Source organism: Hypoxylon trugodes (genome assembly GCF_022578975.1).
Source record: "Hypoxylon trugodes strain CBS 135444 unplaced genomic scaffold F4822scaffold_5, whole genome shotgun sequence".
Taxonomy (NCBI): Eukaryota; Fungi; Ascomycota; class Sordariomycetes; order Xylariales; family Hypoxylaceae; genus Hypoxylon; species Hypoxylon trugodes.
Genome location: NW_026250020.1, coordinates 2,292,949 through 2,318,937, shown reverse-complemented (window position 1 = coordinate 2,318,937; position 25,989 = coordinate 2,292,949). Strand labels below are relative to the sequence as shown.

The 25,989-nt window shown below is 46.8% G+C and overlaps 7 protein-coding genes across 7 annotated transcripts; 4 read left to right on the top strand and 3 right to left on the bottom strand.

The window, feature by feature from the left end:
* Positions 1-103: 103 nt before the first annotated feature.
* Positions 104-3,271, top strand: F4822DRAFT_429471 (amine oxidase; the record flags this gene model as incomplete). Its single annotated transcript, XM_051461106.1, has 8 exons — positions 104-144; positions 199-395; positions 451-868; positions 917-1,696; positions 2,186-2,419; positions 2,491-2,560; positions 2,658-3,117; positions 3,216-3,271. 8 exons carry the CDS (start codon positions 104-106, stop codon positions 3,269-3,271), a joined length of 2,256 nt encoding a protein of 751 aa, XP_051314628.1.
* A 464-nt stretch (positions 3,272-3,735) lies between these two features.
* On the top strand, positions 3,736-4,790 carry F4822DRAFT_404169 (uncharacterized protein). Its single transcript, XM_051458175.1, has one exon. It carries the CDS (start codon positions 4,044-4,046, stop codon positions 4,743-4,745), a length of 702 nt encoding a protein of 233 aa, XP_051314627.1. The 5' UTR covers positions 3,736-4,043; the 3' UTR covers positions 4,746-4,790.
* A 179-nt stretch (positions 4,791-4,969) lies between these two features.
* Positions 4,970-8,871, bottom strand: F4822DRAFT_260309 (SPX domain-containing protein). The gene is made up of 6 exons (XM_051454561.1): positions 8,592-8,871; positions 8,403-8,487; positions 8,097-8,219; positions 7,973-8,023; positions 7,112-7,913; positions 4,970-7,058 (listed from the first exon to the last, which is right to left on the bottom strand). Coding segments are annotated over exons 1-6 (2,928 nt in total). The 5' UTR covers positions 8,594-8,871; the 3' UTR covers positions 4,970-5,193.
* A 2,438-nt stretch (positions 8,872-11,309) lies between these two features.
* On the bottom strand, positions 11,310-13,757 carry F4822DRAFT_260225 (putative cytochrome P450). Its single transcript, XM_051454560.1, has 7 exons — positions 13,476-13,757; positions 12,970-13,410; positions 12,488-12,844; positions 12,115-12,429; positions 11,883-12,058; positions 11,698-11,817; positions 11,310-11,603 (listed from the first exon to the last, which is right to left on the bottom strand). The coding sequence occupies exons 1-7, from the start codon at positions 13,557-13,559 to the stop codon at positions 11,564-11,566; spliced, it is 1,533 nt and encodes a 510-aa protein (XP_051314625.1). The 5' UTR covers positions 13,560-13,757; the 3' UTR covers positions 11,310-11,563.
* Positions 13,758-13,917: 160 nt separating this feature from the next.
* F4822DRAFT_404162 (uncharacterized protein) lies at positions 13,918-16,088 on the bottom strand. The gene is made up of 4 exons (XM_051458174.1): positions 15,814-16,088; positions 15,380-15,719; positions 14,789-15,328; positions 13,918-14,727 (listed from the first exon to the last, which is right to left on the bottom strand). Exons 1-4 carry the CDS (start codon positions 15,832-15,834, stop codon positions 14,339-14,341), a joined length of 1,290 nt encoding a protein of 429 aa, XP_051314624.1. The 5' UTR covers positions 15,835-16,088; the 3' UTR covers positions 13,918-14,338.
* A 159-nt stretch (positions 16,089-16,247) lies between these two features.
* On the top strand, positions 16,248-19,251 carry F4822DRAFT_404158 (P-loop containing nucleoside triphosphate hydrolase protein). The gene is made up of 2 exons (XM_051458173.1): positions 16,248-16,779; positions 16,849-19,251. The coding sequence occupies exons 1-2, from the start codon at positions 16,558-16,560 to the stop codon at positions 18,619-18,621; spliced, it is 1,995 nt and encodes a 664-aa protein (XP_051314623.1). The 5' UTR covers positions 16,248-16,557; the 3' UTR covers positions 18,622-19,251.
* Positions 19,252-20,124: 873 nt separating this feature from the next.
* F4822DRAFT_260169 (uncharacterized protein) lies at positions 20,125-23,259 on the top strand. The gene is made up of 3 exons (XM_051454559.1): positions 20,125-20,646; positions 20,699-22,423; positions 22,479-23,259. The coding sequence occupies exons 1-3, from the start codon at positions 20,414-20,416 to the stop codon at positions 22,720-22,722; spliced, it is 2,202 nt and encodes a 733-aa protein (XP_051314622.1). The 5' UTR covers positions 20,125-20,413; the 3' UTR covers positions 22,723-23,259.
* The last annotated feature ends 2,730 nt before the right edge of the window (positions 23,260-25,989 follow it).

Below are 25,989 nucleotides of genomic sequence, written 5' to 3'. Positions count from 1 at the left end.
CTGCCGGTCTAACGAGACTATTGAGGATTGGCACTGCTGTGTGACCGTTTGTGGCATACCTCCATTGCTAGCCCATTCCCCGACTCGACCATTCCATTCCTATATGAATTTCTGCGAACTTCGTTTGCTAGAGCCTCCCTTTCCGTGAATGATCATCGTGTCTTGATCAATGACATCATATACTAATCGGGTTCCTAGGAAGAAGGTGGCCATCGTCGGCAGCGGTTCTGCTGGAATTGGTGCTCTCTGGGCCCTGAACCGTACTCATCATGATGTTTACATGTACGAGGCGGCCGACCGCTTGGGTGGTCACACAAATACGGTAGAATGGAAGAAGGGCAAATTTACTACCCTGGTAGACACAGGGTTCATCGTCCTCAACACGGCAACATACCGTTTGTGACCTACGAAATCATGAATATGTATGCGACTTCGCTAACAGCCTTTAAGCCAATTTCATCAACTTCCTCAAGTATATCAAAGTTAATACGGTGCCCACTGAGATGACTTTTGGTGTTTCACGAGATCGCGGAACGTTCGAATGGGCGGGAACCGGTCTAGATGCCATATTCTGCCAGAGGAGGAATCTGTTCTCATTGAGAATGTGGAGGCTGATCTTCGATATTGTTCGCTTTAACCAGTTTGCTCTAGACTTGCTAAAGGACGACAGCGATGGATCGTATTCAAACTCGAAGGGCCCCAAGGATTTGTATAAGCCGATGGAAACTATTGGCGAGTACTTGGACAAGGAGGGATACTCAGACACATTCCGCAACGATTATTTGATACCCATGACAGCTGCTGTATGGAGTACGAGTCCCGATAAATGCGCCTTAGAATTTCCGGCTGTGACACTTGTTCGATTTATGTAAGTCTGGTAACCTAATTAGGGAATATGATTGCTGATACCGGCAAGGTGGAATCATCACCTCTTAAGTACAGTCGCTACACGACCTGACTGGCTCACTCTAGAGGGAGGCGCAAAATCGTACATCGATGCGGTGATGAGTGGATTTCCTCCAAATCACCTATTCCTAAAGACAGCAGTTAAGCATATCACCAACGACGCAAAAGGATCCGTGAGACTGCATTTTGAAAATGGAAAATCAGAGGTTTTCGACCAGGTCATCTTGGCTACTCATGGAGACCAAGCTTACCAGATCATCAAGCCATCAGCTACGCCGGAGGAGAGGGCCATCATGTCTTCATTCAAGACTTCAGAGAACACATGTGTTCTCCATTCAGACCTTTCACACATGCCCAAGCGTGAAAATTCCTGGTCAGCATGGAATTATCTTACAGTATCGTCGCCATGGACAGGCAAAGACGTTGATCAGGTGTCCTTGACTTATAATATGAATATCCTGCAGCATATCCCAAGACAAGGCTTTGGCGATGTCCTTGTAACCCTGAACCCCATTCACGAACCAAAGCCGGAGACTGTTCAAGGTCGATACTCATACTCGCATCCTCTATACACCCCCGCTGCAATCCAGGCGCAACAAGCTTTACCGAGGATACAGAATACAAGAGGAATCAGCTATGCGGGAGCATGGACGAAATATGGGTTTCACGAGGATGGGTTCAGTAGCGGCTTGCACGTAGCTCAGGCTCATCTTGGAGCGAAGCTACCATTCGAATTCGTGGACTCGACATACAGCCGTGGAAAGCAACCTCACATGGGCGTTGTGGATTTGTTCGTTAGACTCATCATTTTAGCTATTCAAACATTCGTAATAGACCTGCTGGAGAGAATATTTTGCAGGACGAATAGGAAAGTCTCGGTACAAGGGAACGGTATGAGGAAGAGAGTGGCTAATGGGAAGCATTTGTAGTCTACTCTGATACTGGAATAGACTGAAGTCGAAAATAAATAATGATATTATTAAGCTTACGACTGATTTAAATTACGACGAGTTCATTTGTTGAACCAATGATTCTACTCGAGCTTGTAATCGTCGGGAAGTAACAACCTTGGAAGTCTGGTACTGTAATTACTGGCTGACTGGAAGCGCTAGTGGATCTTGCGACAACAAAGTTACAGCGAGCAGATCACTAATCGAACCCCTGTAAACTTAAAGGCCCACCTAAAATTACAGGGACCTTAAGCTTTTCGACATGACCCCACGATAAAGAATATGGATGGCATGATGAATTCTTAAAGCTTACAACCTCCGTATATCAGGATGAACGGTCTTTTCCCGGCACCATGGCGTGCATTACGAGCAAGCACATCATCATGGGCGTGCGAATCCTGCCGTCGGGCCCTCGCTCGAGGGAAACCATTGCGATTACCGTCAGCACCGCGGAGGACTGTAACGAATAGCACCACGAAAAAGCAGCATGCCTCCGCTACCGCCGTATCTCCTTCGATGGAGCGAGTGCACGAGTACTATAAATACAGGAATAGGACTACGATGTATATACCCAGATTCCCCTGAACACTCCAATTGGTCTCGTGGAATTATGACTCAACTATGGTGGTTATAGGTACTACACGCTCAGCATCATCCTCGGTACCGTCGCCTTCTCGTACGGATCCGTACCTATGTACAAGATGGTGCGCTCCCGCTCCTACTCTTCAACTTCCCCCTATATCACTGCCAATTTACGCATATATGTACACTACGCACGAGATTAACAGCGGGCAAAAACAGATCTGCCAAACAACCGGTTGGGGCGGCCAACCGATCCGCGCGCCCGGCCACGGCGCCTCCTCCAGCGACGCCGACTTCGACCCAGCATCCCGTCTTGTCCCGGTTACCGACGCGCGGCGCATCCGCGTAACCTTCAACGCCTCCGTCTCGGACGTACTCCCCTGGAAATTCGTGCCCCAACAACGAGAAGTGCGTGTGCTCCCCGGTGAGACAGCTCTCGCCTTCTACACCGCAACCAACCGAAGCGATTCCGACATTATCGGGGTTGCTACTTACAGCGTAACACCGGCGCAGGTAGCGCCGTACTTCAGCAAGATACAGTGTTTTTGCTTTGAGGAGCAGAGGTTGAATGCGGGCGAGACGGTGGATATGCCGGTTTTCTTTTACTTGGATCCGGATTTGTTGGATGATCTTAATATGAGGGGTATTAATGAAGTTACGCTGAGTTATACTTTCTTCAGTAAGTTCTTTTCCTTCCCTTTCTTTTCATAAGGCAATCAGTGGAAGTGAAGACAAGGGGTAGCAAGTAGGGAATCTAAGCTAACGAGTGGTTTACAGAGGCGAAATATGATAATAATGGGAACTTCAAAAACTTCCCTACGGTGACGACGTAAATACTGTATATATCATTGTATCAAAATGTCACATATTACCACTCATCAACCTATGCTATACGCTCATGTGCTGTGGAAATGAAAAGATATTCTATCTACTCGGCTAGTGAGAGGCTCGTCTGAGGAAATCTTCATGATCGACAACTTGGATTAAACGCTGCCACTGGCGACTGTCAAGTCTCCCTCTTAAAGTTCAAAACGTCGCGACACTGGACAAATATGGATAGTTGCTTGTCTTGGTACGCCTACCCCTACTTTTACTAGCAAGCTTCAACGCAATTCCCAACCCACCTCCTTAGGGCAAGTTATCTGTTGTTGAGCTTCAATATCACCCTGTAACATTTAAGATATTCTTTAAACTCTTTTTCAAACCATAATAATTGCTAAGGAATAAATCGAGACGATTATTCTTAAGGTTCAAGGTGAGGATATCGACGAGCCACAACCAGCCACACTTTCCTCTCACATGGGTATATCATGTGGTCCCAAGACCTTACGTCACACCAATAATCCCTACCTAGGTACCTAGGTACCTAACTGTAGCTTCGCTATTCTCGAAGCTGCTATTCTATCCCATCTACCTAAAATCATCACGATCACAAACACAAACAACCCATCAGTTCGTCGACCTGACTTACCAAACTCCCTCTCCACCATGAAAGCCCAAACATAAATACCGAATTCAATTTCGATCTCTTCTCATCTCTCAGTCGCATTTACCTACAAACCCACCCAACACCACAACAAACACACCAAAAGCAAGCAACCCGGCATGAACAACATAACCACAGCATCATCCCGTCTGCGCCGCACATTCGCCTACCCCGACGACTCCCCCAACCCCCGTTCCAACGATTCATCCGACGACGAAGACGCACCAGCCCTCGACGAACAAGAACAAGATGACCTCATAGCGACCCTAGCCCAACAAAACGCCGCCCGAAACGCGCAGTTCCGACTCTTCCTTCTATGTCTACCGGCGGTATCCACGTTGCCTTATCTGACGGCTCTGGTCTTTCCTAGCGATGCGAGTGGGAGGTTGATAGCTCTATTGGGACTTACGAGTTTAGCGGCTACGGCTTGGACGTTGTGGTCTCTCCCGCCGGGGGTTTCTGGGATAAGGATTTTGGATGCTTGGGTTGGTGGTAGTGGTAGTAGTAATGATTCCAAACACGGTGCGGGAGGGAGACGTGGCGGGCAGGATATTAATAACTCGCCCTTCTGGGCGCAAGAACAAACCCACTCGCCGTTCGAGAAGTACCTCCCGTACCTAAACCTAGGGCTATGCGGTGTGTTGGTGTTGACGGGGTTTATATCGAAGTCACCGACGTCTCAGGGACATTGGGGCCACGTTGGACTAAGCAACTTGCCCGCCATAGTATACGCGGTCGTGCTGGTCGCGAAGGCGGTTATGGGTGGTGTAGATCCAGAGAAGGAGTTAAGTGCGCTACGGTACGAGTATAAGGGTGCTTAAGTACATAAAAGCTTACAATATCAAACGTCACATTACAACAACACTTTAGCGTCTCAAAACTCCATTGGTAATGCACTTTTTCTCATTTTACTTTTTAATTCTCGCAAGCCACATTGGCGTATGGCCATTGCGACCATCCAATTTTTCGCGTTAGCCGGATTCGAAGAATATGGATAGGGATGGATCCGTAGCTATGGCCACAACCGATAAATGCTCTAACTAGACCGCAACCCCCCTATACGTCTATAGATTCATTAAACCTCAAAACTCCGTTGCCCTTTAATACTCCATCAACACCCTTAGGAATAGGGAATGCGTCGGCATGCAGATACGGTTCCGTGACGTATTCGGCCGATTTATCGACCACTAATGCTAGTCCGTGCGACTTTATCGCATCCACGAGAGCCGGAACCATGTTCTGTCAAAAAACTTATGTTAGCATTGCCCCTCATGTAGACCCTTCGATGATCCGGGGGAAATCAAAATGTCGGAGATAACTCACTAATAGTCGAGAGCAGCAAACAAGCCCCATAAAATTGTTGCTCTGCGCTATCCTCACGGTCTCCTTAACCGAGAATGTCCTCCGTCCGCTACTCCTAATAACACCCGAGGCGATATTAGGCTCTTCCCGTCCGAGATCGTTGCAAAGGAATACAGGGAAATTGGGCTGTTTCCAATTCAAAGTCGCACAGAGCGTGGGGTTGTAAGAGCTGAAAACCACCGATCTAACAGTATCAGGAGCGGACATTGTCTGCGCCCGTTGCTCCCTCGCGTGGTCGAAAACTATAGTTAGTATGGCATCTGCAAAATTGTTGACGTTCATAGTTGGCCCTAGGCCGAGACTTCGCTCCTCCTCTTCTGACGGGTAGATAATCTGAAGATCAACATGCATCGAATTGGGAAGCAGGGAGAGTGCCTGTTCTAGGGACACGCCCGCGGTGTTGAGGACGTGGTGAATGTCGGCAATATTACTGATATTTTGCGAAGATATCAGGTGAAGCTGAGCTCTCCCAGGATTGGACGCCGTGACGGTAGAGAATTGCTCATAAGATAATCGTGAGATTGATATATCAATGCCGCCACATTGGATCATCCACTGTGGCCATACCACAGGGATGCCATCACTAGTATGTTGAACGTATAGCTGAAGAAAATCTCCCGACAAACTCGAGCCTGTGACAAACATGGTTGGATTTTGATCGAGCTGACTCGTAGCCTTCCAGTAAGTCTCAAAGTCCGTAATCTCTAGTGGAGTTCCTTGGAAAGGTTTAATTACTTGAGTATTGAAAGTAATTTGGCCAATGGCCCGTAGTCGAGGGTCGAATAAAGGAAGACAGCATTTTCCTGAACTATTCCAGGAAGCTCGGAACGTATTCGGAAGAGCAACCGTCTTCGCTATTATCTTCGCACCATAAGTAGGGAAAACGTCGAAATCGAGGGTAAACGTATCAAGGTTATCGACCTGAAAAGAGACAAGCCGTGTATCTTCTTGGAAAGGCAACATGATGTTTTTGGGAATGAGATCCGATAATTTGGAGGAGATCGTTAATCGTGCAGCAGGATATTTGCTATCATGAAAGAACACTAATGGGTGATCGCCTTCTTCTTGAAAGCTGATTTGGACAACGGCCTTCGTGTCCAAGAAATTGTGGCCATAACGCCGTAGAGGTATTATCGGTGGTGGTAATTCAAGGATAGGGATGGCATCAGCGTCAAGGGACATGGGAATAGGTGTATTCCCACTTCCCATGGGGGCTAAGAGTGAACTGCTTGTATGCATCATCAACGGGCTTTCTGTCTTCCCCTTTTGATGCGGCGTAAGCTTCTGCATGCACTCCAGATGCCCTTCCCATGCAGCGTAGTACATAGCAGGCAAGTCTTTCTCATCGACGATGTTAGGATCAACCCCCACGTTAAGGAGCTCCTCCAAGCAAGGTACGTTTCCCTCGCTAGCCGCGTGTACTAATGGGGTCCAGCCGTAGAGTTTATCGATTTGATCTAAATCGGCACCATATTCTTGCAATAGGCGGAGTAGCTGTGGTGTTTGGCCAGATCGTGCTACGAGATGCTGAGGATACAACCCTTCAGCATCAGGTAGTATTTGCGCGCCATGCTCCAAAAGTAGCTTGACTGTATCAAGAGATCCATGCTCGCAAGCGAGATTAAGTGGAATATGGTCTGTCTCTGATACAGGATCTAGTCGTGACGAGGTTGCGAGAAGTCGTTGTACGCATGTAAGGTGCCCGTGAATAATCGCGTGGATCAGAGGGGTGAAGTTGTCGTGGTCAATCAGATCGATCGTCGTTGGGTCAGCTGCCTCAACATCAGCATAATATTGAATGAATAGGGGGTTATATCGCCCTTACCTCGAAGGAGAAGTTCAAGCATATCCAACCGACCATGCATACTAGCATAGTGCAGCGGTACACGCCCGTAGACATCCGTTCTGCTAACCTCAACACCTTCCGAGAGACCAACGTTCAACACAAACGAGTTTCCATATATAGTAGCCTGATGAAGGCAGTTCCGCTCGTTGATGTCATCCTCAGATCGGATGTCGACCAACCCAGTCGCTAGTAAGACTTCTAGGGAAGCTTGCGGCGCTTCATGAATAGCAGCGAGGAACGTGCGTGTCACCCTTTCCATCAGCGAGACATCCATCCCTGACGGTGAACTAGACCCAGCTCGCATCCTTGTAAGGAGGTCTCTTAAGGATTCCAAGTTTCCGGTAATTGCTGTATCGAGCAGCAGACTATCTACGTCGCCTTCGTCCGTTCCAAGTAGATGTTGGCTACTCACCATATGTTCCGACCGAGCTTCAAACGGTACATGATCTCCATCTGCCCAGGCCCCAAGCTCTTGCAGGCTGGTCGTCGCCTGGTCCGAGAGTTCGCTGATGACGGTAGCATTGAAGAATGGTTGCACCTCCACAGCGCGGGAGAGATACAACTCCTTGGTCTTAGACTTAGAAGTCTTATCCCATTTCTTCAGAATCTTGGAAAAAGCGGTGCCATTAATTTCGACAAATTGCTGAAGCTTATTCAGGTCATTGGCAAATTGTTGGAACCCTTCCTCCAATGTCGTGAATTTGGCGGAGCGTCTAGAGACTCCTTGGCGAGATTGCAGTACTCTTTTCTTGTCAAGCAAAGTTCGAAGTCGAATTTTAAGCTTATGATTGTTAGCATCGAAAATATAGGTGCAAATAAATAGATTGTAAATCTACTCACTTCGGCTTCTTTCTGGAGGTAGAACGCGTTTACTTTCTCTAATTCTCGTTCCTACGGAATGTGAGCACTGCTCACCAGGGCGTATATACATAGCCCTTCAAAAGGAGAAGGCAATAGACTATACCAGTTGAAAGAAGAACTTTGCTTTGTTTGCCTGCAGAGCGACTTGGGTGTCTACCGGCGTGGGAGTAAAGTGAAGGTCATTTTGGGCGCTCAAAGTCGGGGTAGCAGAGAGCTTCTTGATGAGCTATTGGCTGGTGTTAGTGATACAATCCCACTTTGTGAGCAACGTAAGTTTCATCTAAGACAGTACGAATGAGAAGCTGGTTTCTGGCGAACATGGGATAGATCCCCTTCGACGCAGCGTCTCACGTAAAATTCATACTATCAAGTAAAACGAAGCAAGTAAATAAAGCAACGGCTGACATACTTTTTTGAGCGCCTTATAGTTTACGAAGCTGGCAGCATATTCGGGTACTTCAAGCTGGCGCTTCTGGATTTGCTTACCGAACTTCCTGGAGAAAGTATTAGTAACCCCTGCTGGTGCAGAAAAGCAATACTCTAGCGCGATGAACTGGAGGGGGACAGGAGTAATCTATGAGTAACAGATTTGACTTACATGGTGCGGCAAGCGTGCCCGCAACCAGCCCGTGAAGGCTGTTTACTTAGGCGGGAACCTCAAGATTGGCGGCAAAGGCGTGTCTCAATGGAGATGACTCTAACAGCGGGTTTCCGTGTGTAACGAAAATGCAGGGGAGCGGGTGGTACCAGGGGGGGCCTAAGCAAGATGAGATGCGAACTGACAACACGGTAGGGTTAATGTAGAAACGAGGGCCTAGGTCTCAAAAACGTATCTCCTCGAGTCATATAACTATCTGCTCGAAGAACGTTGAGTGGCTAAGAGAGACAGGCAGAAGAATAAGTTGATAATCTAGACGTAAGTAATACTAGATAGGATCAAATCCAAGCATGTGGCAAGGTCAAGAGAGGGGGGCACGCTCCGGTAGGGCGCAAAGCTCTCGGACAGAATTCCCGCCTAACTTGCAGCCACCAACGTCGGAAAACTGCATGAGGAGTCTTGGGTTAGACTAATATAGCAGGGACGACGGCGTCGGAGGTAATAAATGCAGCAGGTATACTATACCTTCTTGACAAGGGGCCTGGGTTTCCACGATCGATGAACCAACGAGTAGTGATGGAGGAAAGGTCACGTTCACGACAATCTGACCGGTCGTATAACGGCGCCTCGGTACTGAAGCTTAGAGCTTCAGGCAACTGGGATAGTTTGGTAAGACGAACTGCAGACGGCAGCCCAAACAATAGGGCGTTGGATCCAATGACGGTTGCCGTACAGGGAGGTGGGGGTCAGACGGGGTGAGGTGTAGTACTGTCCTTCTGCATGAAGCGGCTGGTGATCCCGATGAACAGGCCTAGGACTGCCTTGGCCAGTAGGTGGTAGAAAAAGCAAGCTCCTGATAGGTGCAAGGGACGCGGATGTGACGCAGGAGAGGTTTGATGAGGACGTGCCCCAGACTTTAATATGACGATTTCGAGTCCCGTGGAGGGGTTGATGGAAAGGTACCTTACAGGAAAAATGGAGAATCTCTCTTGAGCCGAATAGCTTTCACGACGTCAAGCCCGACTGCGACTGGACTGGTGAGCTGCAAATTTCTGGAATGGCCTTAGGGTCTCGAACCGGCGAGGGGCTAATAGTAAATGTTCTGCTAGCTTCCTGGCAACCTTGTAGGGACCGGGCAAACCAAGTAGAATAAACAGACGGGACAAGACTACCGCGGCTACATTAATGTATGGGTTTGTATAGACTGTATGATTCACTGACACCTTCGTAGGGTGGATTGGTGGCTAGGCTTCATGTTTGGATCCAGAGTCGAGCGAATGCTGTATTTCATACGTAATGGGCCTTCGTTGGGCCGAGCCCGTCGTTTGAATTTCGAAGTGAGCTTCTAGATTGATAACGACAAGCTTTGAAGCACTAATGGGATTTTAGAGGACAATCGGACAGACTTCGCATGTAGCGTATGTAAGTATTCCACAGTGGGGCCCCTAAAAACTAAAGAGCCAAATGCGACCACCGTCGTAATGTACTTGGTACATAATACGCTGTACAACCTAAACGTTTTACCTCATCATATAAATGTCACTAACTTACCAATATACATCTTCACGTATCATCGGTAAATATCTACCGTATGATTATGGTTGGAAAACTGAAAAAGGCAAGCCGGGCAAAAATCCCATTCAAAAAAAGGTGTTCGTGATGTTGGTATAGCGGATATATATCCCCCGAACAAATCCTGGCAGTAAGTACAGAGTACCAAGCAGCGGACTTCAGTTTTTCGGGAATGGGCTGCAGAAGTTAGCTCCTTCAATTGCAGCTCTAGCCCCACAATTGGGCGATCGATCCACCATATCATCGTGGCTTCCTTTTTTCCTCTCCTCTTTCCCATTGAAATTTCCGGCCAATGGTATTCTTCCTTTCCACCCCGTGGTCTCTGCATGACATTCGCGAGGCTGACTGAGGATAAACTAAATGGGGTGGGGAACTATCTCCGAGCCCGGGGTTCGTCCGGGCGTCTAGGCAAAGAACCCCTCGTGCTCCGCCGCTCTCCTCCGACCGTTCCATAATCATCCCAAACCTTTTCGGCCCTCCGATTTCCTACGTCATTCTCCATTGTTGATATGATTATTTTCTTCTCTATTTCCTTGATATCCCCTCTCTTCTCTTCTTTCAATTGTGTCATCTTTGTGGACAGTTCCAGTAATCCTCCTTTTTCTGTTCACTCGGATTTAACGATGATGCAAGTACTCATGCCCCGCAAGATCTGATCTCAACCCTGGGGAGATCTTCGACGACCTGGTGATGACAGATCCTTGATCAAGGTATCACGTGCCATGTCGCTATTGAGTACATGTAGGTACTTCAGCTCGACATTTTTAATCCTCCGATTTGGGGGCGAACCCATCTGTCCCAGAGATTCTTCTCTGTGTTCAAACTTAAGTATCTACTCTAGAACTTGGTATAGCTACATGAAATCCTTTCCCCTTATCCCCATTTCTCGTTAAGAGCGCTATGAGAATCAACTACCATTAACATTCGGTATTCTCCATTGGACCCGAGCTATTGAGCGTTGCATCAACTACCTAGGTACACAGTTCCAAATGTGCGCGCATCCGTTGGGTGTCTACGTCAAGTATCGCCTCTTCTGATCCTGGACCTCAAATACCCAACGTCAGGATTTTTTAATACATAGATCAACTATAGTCTCTATTGAGAAAGCAAGAGGTTGCCTGGAAAATACCAGTGGAAACCCAATCTAAGCAGCCAGGAAGAATGCATTACTACCTAGGTAAGTAACAGCTTAGTATGATGATCAACGTAGATTCGTGACAGGGGTATATTTTGATACAATGGTTTATAGATGGGAGTTTTGCAACACACATATCCTAGCGTCCTCACATGTACTCTACCTTTCGCCGCATAGATCACCCTACTCTTTACACCAAATCCATTGATATAAGCTAGAACTCATTTCTATGTTCCATATAAATGCTATTTGATTGTAAAGCAGACTATCGCTCTACCGGGGTCAAGTTTACGTAAAGAGGGATTCTGTAATTCCGGACTCAGGGGTTAGCGATGGTTTTCTGCGGCAGATTTATAGGGTAATATGCCCCATAGCATCGTAAGGGGTATGGATACTGACCTATCCCAAAGCGCAAATGTCTTTTGCCTCTCGATCCAGTTCTTGCTGTCGTCAGATAGCTTCAGATCGAACTCGTAGATAATGCGGGCTAGAATTAAGCGCATCTCGGCATACGCAAGGCTAATTATTAGGAACGATGTTAATACGACGATCTAACTCATTTCTAGGACCTGGTAGTGCCTTACTTGCGCCCAATACAATTCCGGGGACCAACGTTAAAGGCCTGTAGAGCTTCAAGCTGGTTTCCGGCTTTGGCAGCCTCTTCAGGGGTGGTCAGGAATCGCTCGGGTTGGAAGGCCCATGGGTCCTTCCAGTTCTCCTTGCTGTGGTTCATCGACCAGTGTTGGACTTCGACGTACGTCTACGTAGACACATGTGAGTAAGATATCCACTATTTTCATGCCAAGTTTCACTTACACCAGCAGCTACGTAGTGACCCGCAATCTGCTCACCACCCTCAGGAACTGATCGAACTAGACCCGAGGTGACGGGAGGATAAAGTCGGAGCGATTCGTTGAGGATTGCGAGCATATACGAGAGCTTGTTGACGGAACTAATCGTGATTTCATCGACACTGGTAAATGCCGAGCGAACCTCCTTCTTCAACTTCTCTAGGATCTCTGGGTGAGTTAATAGGAGATAGGTAGCACCAGATAACGTGGTTGCCGTCGTCTCGGATCCAGCGAGGACGAGAATGAACGCATTCGCAGACAGTTTCTGGAACGATAAGTTCTGCAGAATTTTCGAAATGGTTAGTATTAGTTTCCCTATGTGAAGAATATTAACATACCCAGTCCTCACGTCTCTTAATAAGGCCCTCGAAGAGGTCGTCGCGGTCCTTCTCCATTGATAACCGTGTCCTCACCATGTCATCGGTATACTTCCGTACTCTTTTAATCGCATTCCCACCCAACTTAACTAGCAATTGCACGAGGTCGCCCAAGCCAAGATAAGTCATCGCTACCGTGATAGCACCGAATCGAATACTGCTGAATATGAACTCGATCCAGGGATGATAGTCGACATTGTCAAGACAGTGAAACGACTGTCCGAAAACAAGATCTCCCACGATATCGAAAGTCGTCCAATTGTACCAAGCCTCGATGTTGAGTGCTTTCTTCCCATTATCACATTCTTCATGTAATCTCTATTGTGAGGTCGATCGTTAGTAACTATCCGGTAATATGAACTAGCCTATTCCAATGGCCGCCCATCCCTTACATCACCTAACTCGAAAGAAATGAATTAGGCGGTGTATCACCAACTACTAACCTGTAGCAAGAGATCGACATATTTCTTAATCATTGGCTCCTGTTGGCGCATCGCATTATCAGAAAACCCATGCGAAAGTGCTCGACGGAATCGAGAATGCTCTTCACGGTCTGCGTTTAAGATCGAAGTCGGCTGGGATCGAATTGTCTTGTTGAACACGCGAGTTTTGGGCATTTCTGCCATATCGCCCTCGGTACCAACACGATGACCATAGATATCTTTCCATGCCCTCGGATCGGTAAAAGTCAAGTGATTCGGCCCAACACGGACGATAGGTCCATATTTGTCGTGAAGCTTTTGCGTGTAAAGAGCTTGAGAACCAAGAGCATGTCGAATTGCCCATGGAAGTCTTGAAGCCCTTTGAATCAATGGTCCAGGGAAGTCGCGCAATGGGTGAAAGTAGAGGTTGTAGATAATTCCTGCTACTTCATACGCAACAGCCTATAACGCGCAGTCTGACATCAGCCACCATCATATACTTGAAACTTCACTCGTTCGAAACCTACCAAGGTAAAAATCAATATGGCGAGCGCACCATACTTCCCAACGCTGGACACACCGACCTCCCATAGCTCAGCTAACTTGGCCATTATGTTCACAGCAAAGAGAAAATAAATATATATAAAGAAGACCAAATTTATTATTTACCACATAAATGAAGTTATATGAGAAAATGCTGTAAATATGTCAAAAAGCATGTGCGTCGCCGATATGAACGTCATCCATATTCAGCTCCCTTTGCTCCATGAATATTTTCAAGATCGCCGACGGTATCATGTTATATATATTTTCTTTTGAACCCATTGTAATTGCGGGGCTATGTAGTAATAAAAGGGGAGCTTTAGAAGCTATGTACTTTCGGAAACTTGGAAGACCCCGGATCCCTCGCAACCCGGTAGCAGTGCAGGACCATCATCTCGGTGCGTGTAGAACTTTGCGGAGATGTATAGCCGAGTACCACTCGCAAAGCTCGCGTATGTCACGTAATGTCACGTACAGAATACAGGACTACAGTACGGATACGAAGAATGCAGGTCATCCATGACACAAGTCGACCAATCAGAGCGTCGCTAAATCACCCTTTGTTAGGCAATGAATGGCAGACGAGTTCTAGATCATTGCCCGGTTTGGTAGGTCACTCGTTAGAATTTCACCCACGTATCTAATATGATACCTAGTGGCTGCCTACTAGTCGGGAATCGGCTCAAATATCAGGCCGTCAAAGCTCGATTAAACAGATTGAATAGATATCCATGCTGGTGGAAAGGCCTGTAAACGACGCATTAGGATGGGTTTGCACCATGCTACCCAGCTGTATCATTCATTCAACGTTCCAAACATGTCGCCAAGAAACAATCTAGTTTAGCTATTAATCCTTGCCACCAGTCTTCTTCTCAGAGCTGACTAAACTATCAGCCATAGCATCTGCTGTGGCTTGCTTTAGCCTCTCACTAGCCTCCATCTTAATCCCACCACTCTTTGCATCTTTTTCATCCTCGCTGTCGCCGAGGCTAAAGGGATCGTTGTCTGTAATCGGATTGGGTTCTACCGACGATAGAGGTTGCCATTTGCTTTGCTTGCCCGGGGGCGGAGTCGCACTGCTATCCTTGGGAGGAATTCTCGGGGAAGCATCATATTGGTCGATATCTTCGAAGCCTTCCTTGAAGGCAACCTTGCGACCTTCAGGCCTAGGAGATGTAGATGGTGGGGGTGGTCTATGGAGGCTAGGGTTGCTTGACGGGCGATCTTGGGAAGATCCTGTATCATTGTTAGCCGCGCGTATTTCGAGTATTGTGATATCTGAGTGTCAGCCACTTACTTCCATCAGGATTAAGCCTTATTCCTGCGAAGTCATCACTTAGGACCTGCGGATCGGCGTCGTAGCGTTCATAGTCCGCACTCCTCCTTGAACCCTCCCCGCTACGTCTGCCTAGTGGGTGTTGGCGTTGGTTCTTAGAGGGCTGCGTTTCGTCCTCGTCCTCGTCATATTCCCCATCAATCTTCTTCTTTAGGTTGGTGAACCAACTGTTGACTTTAGTTTGGGTGTCGAGGAATCCTTTGCGTAGGTTTTCCCTAATGACGGGAAGGTCATCGTCGATGAAGCTGTGTTCTCGGTCGTACATCTCGTTAGGCTTCAAACCCGTCTCTGGTCGTCGGTACTGACCACCCGGGCCACGATTTGTTGTTCTTGCTTCGTAGGCACCGACGCTATCGTAATGCTGAGCGAGTTGTCGAGCGTAGAGCTCGTCGGCTTCCAATTGCGACATGGGACTTCTAGGCCCGGTTGGTCGTGGAGGTTGAGGGGGAGGCGCAGTCTCGCGTGCGGGCTCATTCTGGACAGCATCCGGGTCGCTCATGCCTATATCCTACAATTAACAATTGCTTCTACTGTAGGTAGCATCACACATACCTAAAAGAGCATTGAAAGCTGGGTCGATTTGACCACCGCTAGCTATCAGAACAGCCTTGATGACAGTAGCTTCAATACCTGGAAATGCCTCTTTTAGAATCATCTCATTCTTCTGCTGTTCGGTAAGCGGTCGAGGAGGTTTCGGAGGCGCAGATTCTTCGGTAGCTGTAGGCGGGTTGGTGGCCGTTGAAGCCGCTGTAGCCGCCGTAGTACTCGGGGCTGTAGGGTGGGCGGTCTCATCGCCTAGGACGCCAGTCTCTTGGATATCGTCGTCGTCCATCTCGAACGGGCGCACGGTAGTTGGAGATTCGGGTGCCGTGGTGGCGGGGCCGGTCTTGCTCTAGAAGAATCAAGCGCGGCGTCAGCAAAATGCGATTATCATCGAATGTGGATTGCGACATGTTGATTGCATCATATCATCGAAATTTACTTACCGCATCAGTCGGAGCGGACATCTTGATCAGAGTGTAAGTAACAGGTGTAACTGGAAAATGTGATGTGAAGGAGGAATAATTAATGTTGAAATGTCAAAGTCTCTATTTTATTATGAATAGGATTGAGTAAGAATGGTTGTCTGCCTGTTCAGGCCCCTAGCGAAGGTAAAACAGGAGACTAATAGGTGATGATACAGCTATTCATAGATAATCGTTCATGCAACCCACTGGCACCTACCCAGTAGCCCGGCAGCCTAGGTACAGTACCTGCTAATTATCTCGGCGTTTTGAGGGGCAACTTGCCCAGGCGAGTTGCGACGCGCATGACGTTCCCCCACCCCGCCACGGCATTGCTGAGCCACAGTGAATACATAACCTAATTTGATGCTAAGCCACAAATTTCCCAACAGTCAGATCCTATTCCGGTCCAACTTCTTATGGGTACTTAGGTACACAACTATCTTTAATGTCACTAAGCTTCAATAGCAAATCCAAATCCAAACAGCAAATTCTCGAATACCTACCAGCCTGCCTGCCTAGCACACCAAGTTGAGAGTGCTCAATTCAGATTAAATTCTACATAGTAGACCGTTTATGCCACAATCCACCCAGAGTCAGATTTAATTACCTGTATAGATACTGGGTAAATCATGGATGACACTTATACGTCTGATTCTCGAGTACACGACTTATAGTTCGGAGGTGTGAAGTAATAGTTCGGAGCCATTCTTACAGAGACTCGCCATGGCGGATTTTGATCTCGATTCGAGTTTCATTCCTGCTCTTCATAAGCCTTCGGCGCTACTACCTATTGCCAAGCATCACGATAGTCTACTATATCTAATTGAGAAAAATCCCGTCACTATCGTCGTAGGGCAGACAGGCTCCGGCAAGACTACTCAAATACCACAATTTCTCGAGCACGCGGGATGGTGCTCTGACGGTAAGATAATTGGTGTTACACAGGTAGGACCCCTCACTTTTTTTATTCTCCTCTTTTTCTTTTTTTCGGTGGTCCGTACTAATAGGCGACAGCCCCGGCGTGTAGCTGCTACAACCGTAGCTATCAGAGTCGCCGAGGAGTTTGGCTGCGAGCTTGGGAAGGAGGTCGGCTATTCAATTAGATTCGAGGATGTAACATCTGCTGCGACTCGTATCAAATTCCTAACTGACGGCTTACTCATTCGAGAGGCTCTGGTCGATCCGCTCTTATCACGATACTCGGTGATTATGGTCGATGAGGCGCATGAGAGGTCTATAAGTACAGATATTCTTCTCGGTCTTTTAAAGAAAATAAGAAAACGGAGACCGGAACTCCGAATAATCATAAGTAGTGCAACTCTTCAAGCCGAGGATTTCTTAAGTTTCTTTTCGCAGTCGGAAAGCCGGGAACCCTCCGACGACGAAAATAATGAAATCGGTTCAATAATCAGTCTTGAAGGTAGAATGTACCCGGTTGACATTCTTTACTTGGAATCACCGGCCGAGGATTATGTTGAAAAAGCAATATCTACGGTTTTTGATATCCACACCAAAGAGCTAGACGGCGATATTTTAGTCTTTTTAACTGGCCGTGAAGAGATTGACACAGCGGTCCAAGCTGTTGGGGAACGAGTTCCTCAACTTCCCCCAGGATCTCAGTCGATCTTAGCCTTACCGTTATATGCAGGATTATCCACAGAACAACAAATGTTTGTGTTCGACAGCCCACCTGAAAATACAAGAAAAGTTATTTTCTCAACTAATATCGCGGAAGCGTCCGTGACAATCGATGGCATTGTTTATGTCATTGATTCGGGTTTCGTGAAGTTAAGGGCCTTTGATCCTAAGACTGGAATTGAGACATTAACAGCAACCCCAGTCTCCAAAGCAGCTGCTTTGCAGCGCGCGGGAAGAGCTGGTCGTACGAAACCCGGCAAATGTTTCCGGCTTTACACCGAGAAATTATACCGGGTCTTACCTGATGCGAACATACCAGAAATACAAAGATCCAATCTCGCACCATTCATTGTACAACTTAAAGCGCTTGGGATTGATAATGTTGTGCGCTTCGATTACCTGACACCTCCACCTGCGGAACTCATGATCAAAGCGACAGAACTGTTGTTCTCCCTGGGCGCTCTGGATGAGTATGCTAAATTAACAAAACCGTTGGGTATGCGGATGGCAGAGCTCGCAGTTGAACCTATGATGGCTAAAACATTGTTGACGGCTTCTTCATTCGGCTGTCTCAGTGAGATATTGACGATAGCAGCCATGACCAGCCTTGGCAGTTCCATTTGGATTCAAAGAGATGGAGAAAAGAAACAAATGGAGTCCTCAAGACGAAAATTCGCTGCTGAAGAAGGCGACCACTTGACGCTACTGAATGTTTACCAATCCTTTATAACCAAGGGCAAGAAGGAGTCGAAGTTTTGTCATGAAAACCATATCAATTTCAAAGCTTTGACCCGTGCAGTGAGTATCAGAGCGCAAATGAAACGCTACCTGGAACGGTTTGGGATAACGGTAGACGAGAGCCTCAAGACATCAGTCGCCAACAAGGGAGAGCAAATTCGAAGATGCCTCACGACGGGCTATTTCGCCTACGCGGCGAGGATGCAGCCCGATGGGAGCTTCCGTAATGTTGAAGGTGGAACGACGCTTCATGCGCATCCTAGCTCTTTGATGTTTAATCGTAAAGCTGATTGGGTAATTTTCCACGAAGTGATGGAAACCGGCAGCAAGATTTTTATCCGCGACATTAGCAAGATTGAGAAGGGATGGCTTTTAGAATACGCATCAGGATACTACCAATTAAAGTCTTGATGACAAAAAAAAAAGCAGTTTTTGACTTGCTAGACCTATTCGACGATGGACTCGTTACAACTGCAATTGACACTGAATTTGCTTGTGAGACTACCTAGGTACTTCCCCCCTTACTAAGTTCGGCTGTTCAAGATGGGCTTGTTGAAGAGACCAATGAAGCAAACTGCAGGACGGAATTATTGAGACAATGTCATAGTCACTATTACTTTCAAAACCTGTTGAGGCTGAGACGGGAATAACCAATCGTAAGGGCAAGTTTTAAAAAGAAACAAACTTAACGTTAGCTTGGCACACTAGCTAACCGTGGATAAGTACATTGCTCTCGTACTTCTTATTATGGGATGATGTCTTTTGTCTTTCCTGATTGACCCATGGGTGAACTTACTGTACCTAACCTAACCGTCTGGGTCGGTACAGCGAATTGGGATCCAACCATCTGACGCGAACCATGTAAATGAAGTATTTATAACGGGATGGAGTCTCCAGGATTACCAACCGTATGAAGGAATGATTATTGAAGAAATAATGAATTGGAAATTGTAGGCCTCGTTTTGTTCAATAAAGGTAATTCATAAACATAATGACATGTTCATCTCGTCAGTTACCAAATTGAGCATGCGACAATTTAACAAAACTAAGCATTACTTAAGTAATTCAAGATCGTCAATTATGCAGAATGAAGTCCCATAGATCTTTCTCAGCTCGGTAAGTCACCAGCTCGTCTTAATTGGACCGGCCCTAAGTTAAAAGGGGGTATATGATGGTGGAGGGAATCCCCCTTCAATCCTTGATTCTTGCCAACAGATTTTTACCACTGTATTTCCGTACAAAGAACAGTTTAACAGTTTAAGCGGCCAGACGTAACAAAATGTCCAAAATAGGGGGCTAGATGAACTAGGACTAGGTACAAATTAGTGGAAACCCATCTTAGATTACTCCTCCATGTCCTTATCGGCGTTTCTATCGACGAGCATGATTGGACGAACTCCTCAGTTCCTGCATTAGTCCCCTGTTCCGATGGCAGGGGCCGTACAGTGTTAAACGGGCAGGAACATACGCAATTATACGCAATTGGAGCGCCCATCGTAGCCCATTTTGTTACTGACATGTGCCTGCCCTTTAATGAATATTGGAGCCTCTCAGGTACGGGGGGGTTAGTTGGGGACAGTGCCCTTAACTTGTTTGGAATTCTCGACCCTCTAAACCCAATATAGAAAGGTCCCCATAACCCCTTCGTTCATTTCCGCCTTGTCCATTTTCATTCGTCGGTTCCCCTGAACCTGGCTATCGAAAAAGGTACCTCCGTCGTTGTACTCGGTCAATCATCCTTTCTTTTGTTCTTGCTCGCACTTGTTTCCTTTCTTTCCTTCATCCTATTCATCCACCGCCTTACCCAGGAGTTCGTCGACAATCGGTCAATAGACCCTAACTGCCTGCCAGCGGGCGTGCCATTCTTTCATAGCTAACCTAAAGTCATTCATTTTTATGCCCAACCACTAGTCATTCTTTCCGGCCTTGTTGTCACTTAGGCGTTAGTGTTGGGGGCATCGATTTCGTAGAATAATAGTATTCGGTTCCAGCCTATCTAATTTTCGAAATCGAGGTATTATCCGCTCCCAACGCGTCTTTCGACCTCGACGATTCTCTACCCAACGGCCTGGCATGACCATACAACGAAACTCGGAAATTTGATCGATTTTTAACGGGTTTTTAAATACCAGCCGAGTACGATTGAATTATAGAAGGGTTGGATTAATTTAGGATAAGGGATTGAGTGTGTGTAGTAGACACGATGGCGGGGCGTCACTTCCACGGTCATGGCCATAGCCATGCCCATCAACACTTCCATTCGAAGCCAAACCATTTGGAGATCGAGCAACCGGATCAGCTTAAAGCTAGAGAAGCAATGGGCAACCTCGGGTCAGAGGGGGTAAATGCCGCTACTCGACTTATAGCTCGAGAAAACAATCTGGATGAAAAGCCAGTGGGCAGCTCGACAACTGTCCCCATTGTTCTTGGTGTCTGGTGAGAAGAGTTCTACAGTTTCGACAGTATTGTGGCTAACCTAGTTGTGTAGCATCCCGCTAGGAATTGCATTTCTTATTTTAATTTACTTGCACCGCCGAACAACGATCAGGCAAAGAAGGGAGGATGAAACAGACAAGTACAAGTCTATGGATTTCGGATTCGAGGGTAACGTGGCAACCAAAGGAAATAAGAGGCGAAGTGCTTTCTTCGGAAAGGAGAAGGAACCGGGTCACAAGATGCAGCTTTCCATGGACATGAATCTATCCAGTCCTTATTTACTTCCGCCTAACCTACACCAATCTCGAGAATCCATGCATTCCCTTGCAAGGAGCCTTCACCAAAACGAGGATCCCTATCGACCAGTTACTAGCTATGCCGGCAGTGACGTCGGCTCTTTACGCTCATTCCAGAAAGGGGGTAACAGAGAGTCTTCTTTGTACACCAGCAAGACACGTACCAGTGGTGACCGTGATTCATCGAGAAATACGCCTACCCTTAATACCGCCAATAATCTACCGCCTCGTCAAAAGTCGCTTCCTTCATCTCCTCTACAAGAGCTAGCTCCTGTCGCACAGCCTCCTTCGCGTCGTGAATCCGCTGAAGAGATGCCCCCTCTCCCAGCAAAGAACGAGTTCCGTTTCGTCGATGATTCTTCAACTCTTCCTCATGTACCAGAAATTCAGGAGCCTCCAGCTGCTGCTGGACAAGCTCTATCAAAAGAGCCCATTGCCACTTCTCGTCCCCTTTCTGAAGAGTCAGGTAACGTCGCCGGTCATGGCGATTCCATGGCCCTGCCAGAGTTCGAATTTCAGCCAGAAACGGATGGTTTGGGTATCATGGGTCCTCGCGCATCTCAGAACTCTGCCGATGTATCATTAAGGGACAGCAACACGGTTCCCGCAAGTGTACGGCCACCTAGGAAGGAGTCTTTGCCTGTCGGGTCGAACTTTGCCCAAGATTATCAGGACTACGCCGCGCATTACGACGTTGACGCACCGGTGCAACATGAACAGGAGTATCCGCACTCAGCCGGTTTAGGTGTTCCAGAGCAAGAGAACCGAAGGTTATCAGTCGGGTTCCGACCTCTACCACCGGAGGACTTCCTGGAATCGGAGGACCCCGAGTTCAGGGCTAACAGAATCCGTTCATTCTACAAGGAGTACTTCGAGGATACCAAGGTTGTGGATCACGGAAAGCCGCCACCAATCCCACAACAGGCAACTTACTACGAAGACTACGATGCGGGTTATCTTGGTGATGGTGCATTCTTCGACCCTGACACTAATGCATTCGTTATGCCGTACGCGCAGCCCGTTACCCGTCGTGCTATGACCCCACCTCCGAACTCGAGACGACCAATGCCTGGACCTGGACAGCGTGGTCCACGTGGGCCTCACGGTCCTCATGGAAGCATGAATATGCCTGGTCCTCGTGGAAGACCTAGAGCTGGCTCGACCATGTCAGCTAACAGATGGGCACCGATGAGCCCTCGTCCAGACTCCTCGGCATCTAACCCTCGATTCATGGGTGGAAAGCCCAAGAAACCCATGCCTCCTCCTGCTCCGCTTAACACATTACCTACTCCTTCCAAGTTGAGAGATGATTCGTTCGCCCTTATGGGTGCTGTTGAGTTCGCACCTCCTCCTACCTTCAAGGATGTGACGGCCGGTCGATCGCAGAGCCCCATTGGCGAACGCAAGCCTTACATGCTCAATACGCCAATCCATTCGCCGCTAGTCAGTGCTTTCGATGATACTCCGGCACTACCTAGCCCGTAAGTAGACCTCGTATTCCGTATGCGAAATGACATTTCTAACATGTATCGATAGGCATCTTCTGCGTAAATCAGGAACATTCACTGCACTTGACTTCGCTCCCCCGCGTAGGTTTAAGGATCCCGACGCGATGAGTGATTCGGGCAGTGTGGTTAGCAACCGTAGCGGTATTTCATCAGCTAACCTCAGCGCTATCCGTAATGGTGCTGGTAGAGTCAGTCGACTTCCTGGTGACACGGTCTTTACTCAGGCTTCTATGAACAACACTCTGAAGCCATCTTGGAACATGAGGGACTAGAGCTGGTAGTCAATGGCACAAGCCTAATGTTTATATCAGGGACTCCAATGTGACAAGGCTAGTTGTCTTGTATATCTGACAATATGTACTGTTAATGTCCTATATCTCTCCCTTGTGGTGGGAGGTAATTTAGAAACCATATCATGACCGGCGAAGCATTCAATCTTGCATGGCGGACACATTATAGAAGGATCGGTGCAGTTCTGCCACTAGGCAATTAGGGTTGTTTTTGCTATTAGGTATTTATTAAATATATCCAGGTTAGTTTGTTAAGAGTCTTGTGATTTCTGATTTCTATTTTGTTCTTTTCCTTGTTTTCTCTTCTATCGTGTAATCTAGCGTGTTCTGGTGAGGTTATCTTATTGCCCTTGTTTCAATGGGAGGAGAGGTTACTATTACCTCTGGTATGGTGTTTTGTTCATCGAAATAGGGATGTTATGCTTTGATTTTTTCTACATCCTGTATTTAAATCAATTTTTGAGATACCAGGTACTTGGACAGTTGAATAGAATTGTCCGGAGTTTGAAAATAAGTTTTGACAGACTCCGTTGATGTTTCGTTGTTTCGTTAAGATTATCTCCGGCGGTTACTCTGCTTTGACTCTCACCGGGTGTGTCACATTAAGCGCCTGTCATAAGCGTCTAAACTCATCAACTTTCTCTCAATATTAGGTGAGATATTTCCAATCTACCTGCTGAGTGTATAATAAAATGGGTTTCAATAAATAGTAATGAATTGTGAAATATTTAAGACAGTCTAATGTCTCGAGGTTTATCTCCACATCCATATAAAATAAGCTGTAGATCATATTCGCGCGGGGGCTTCCAAAGATAGAAGGAGGTTCTCAGTTGATGAATGGCTGTCTTGTATGTCGGGTCAGATCGAAGATCATCCCCAAAGAACACGGGCCAATTACGTATACATTTTTCTTCAGTGAATTGAAGATTGCATCTTCAATGGAGTTACTCCGGCACGGATGACGTTAGCGATAAACTATAAGACGGCGTATTATATGTACGGGTGAAGGCAAAAAGCAGGAAATATCTTCTACTTTGGAACATATAGGTGGATGGTTACAGCACTGATGGAAACTGTTGACGCCGATATGATTTATGGTGTTCCAAGAATAGGATTTTAGAGCCTGCTTTTGCTCTGACCGTCTTTATATGTATTTTCACCGAGAATGTTTGTATGCTGTGACCGGTGATCTACTTAGGTGCTGTCTATGGGTTGCAATACATGTTAGATGGTGGGCCAATGGGGCCTATGCGTAGAAACTGCATATGGCGCCTACGGTGCTCCATCCGCAGTGCATGTTCTCCATGCGCTTCGTGGTAGGTTAGTATCTGTGAGGCGTGCTCTAAATAAAGGTCAATGTTCTTATACAGTGGTAATAATTTACTGAAACTACTGTAAGTCAAGTCGAATACATCTTCTAAGATGGAAATACAGAATTGTTTGCTTGAAGGAATGAATATACTGAGCCAGCCGTGTTGTCAGCTTAGCTTCCCTGCCTTAGGTAGGTACCTTATGTACCTATGTACTTATCCGACCAAGGTAATAAGCTCCAAGTACACATGGAATAGACTTCCTCTGTGTCATGTCAAGATTTTTGACTTTGCAAATACAGTAGACTAATTAGAAGATGAGGCTAATATACTAACACTAACTGTTAGCTGGAGGCCTTTCATCAAACGTTGGTCTCAAAAATGACTTGCTAACATTTAACCAATTCAAAATTTCGGGCGCCAAATACCAAGGTAATAAAATCTGTGCCTGTCTAAGACAGGTTTTTTGAGTCGTATTGGTACTGTACCTAACTAGCTTGTAGGTATCTGAGGACTTAGGTAACCAGGTAGATAGGTACCTTTTCTAAGTATGTAATCCAGGGATGGTTATTTAGATTCTATCAAGATCGTTCCTTTTCTCAATACTCGCCGCAAACAAATTGGTTATTGAGCTTCCTCAATATATATGTTTGTCGAATCGTCTTATGGATGCATTCATTTTAGTATTGATACAAAATTGATATACCTGCATTGATGCTAATTAAGAATGTCAAAGGAAGAGACGCAATTTTAAAGTCAAGTCGCTCTCCACGGTAAGCGTTAGAAGTCAAGCCACAGGTCGCAAGGGGCAAACACGAAAGAGATGAACCGCTAGTCGATTTGAGGTAAAACCGAATCACTAGATTGTTGTTAGCTACCCTAGACACCTCGTAAGTTACTAAACGAAGTCACTAACTTCATCATAGCGGCCGGGATGTTCCTGTACCGGGCTGCAACGTTAAACTCAATTCGAAAGTCTTGCCGGATTGTCCGTGTCCGTACTAGATCCAGTTGAGATTGCCAGCAAATTATTGCAAAGTTTCCAACTTTTGCTTTTGTCACTTTTGTCACTTTTTGTCAATCATCGCTACTGCATGGAATTGCCCCCTTGCCAGCAGTACCTAAACCATGTTCTTTCTTTGAATCCTCCCCCGACATTCATTCTCTCTTCCTCATCTTTTTCCCCCATACTCGTTCTATAGTTTTTCCTTATCTCTGATCAAATCTATGATCTAATAACTAATTCTTCACTCTTTTTTACTAATAAGATATCGTTGTTTCTTCGTACCTAGACTTCATGCAACCAACACTAACACTCAAAGCTCCTTGGCCCCGTCGTGGTTTGCTGCATTCCTAACCTATCATTTGGACCCTCCTGCATAAGCTGAGAGACACGAGAAAGAGGCACAAGCGGGAAAAAAAAAAAAATAGAGGACTCAGCCACGACTTATCTAGGGAACCCCCCTGTACGTGTACTTGGTGTATGCAGTAGCCTATTCGCTGCAATTCCCTCTCTGCATACCACTCATACCACTGGCAGCACTGGGTACATACTAAGTCAAAGACTGCCCACCGTCGCGGCCGGTGCCTTACTTTTTTCACTGTCTGCCCGTACTGTACTTCCAACTTTCATTGTCTGTCTCGCCTTCGTTCCGTACATCCTTCTGGCGCCCTCCTGGCGTGCGTCTTCCTTCCCGTTCGCGTCTCAAGACGGCCCAACTCGAAACGATAGCCAAGATCAGAATCAATTGTTGATTTTACCACTAGAGTTGTGGTTTACTCTCGCCCAGTCTCTTTCGACTGCGTGAATCAGCCAAGTCAGGCTAGTAGGTCTCGTCGCATAGGTACGTTCACAGTCTGCATCTCACTGCATTTTATTCATGAATAAACACGACGGGCTGCTTTTAGTGTACATTTGACAATCTGTGCTGTGGCGACT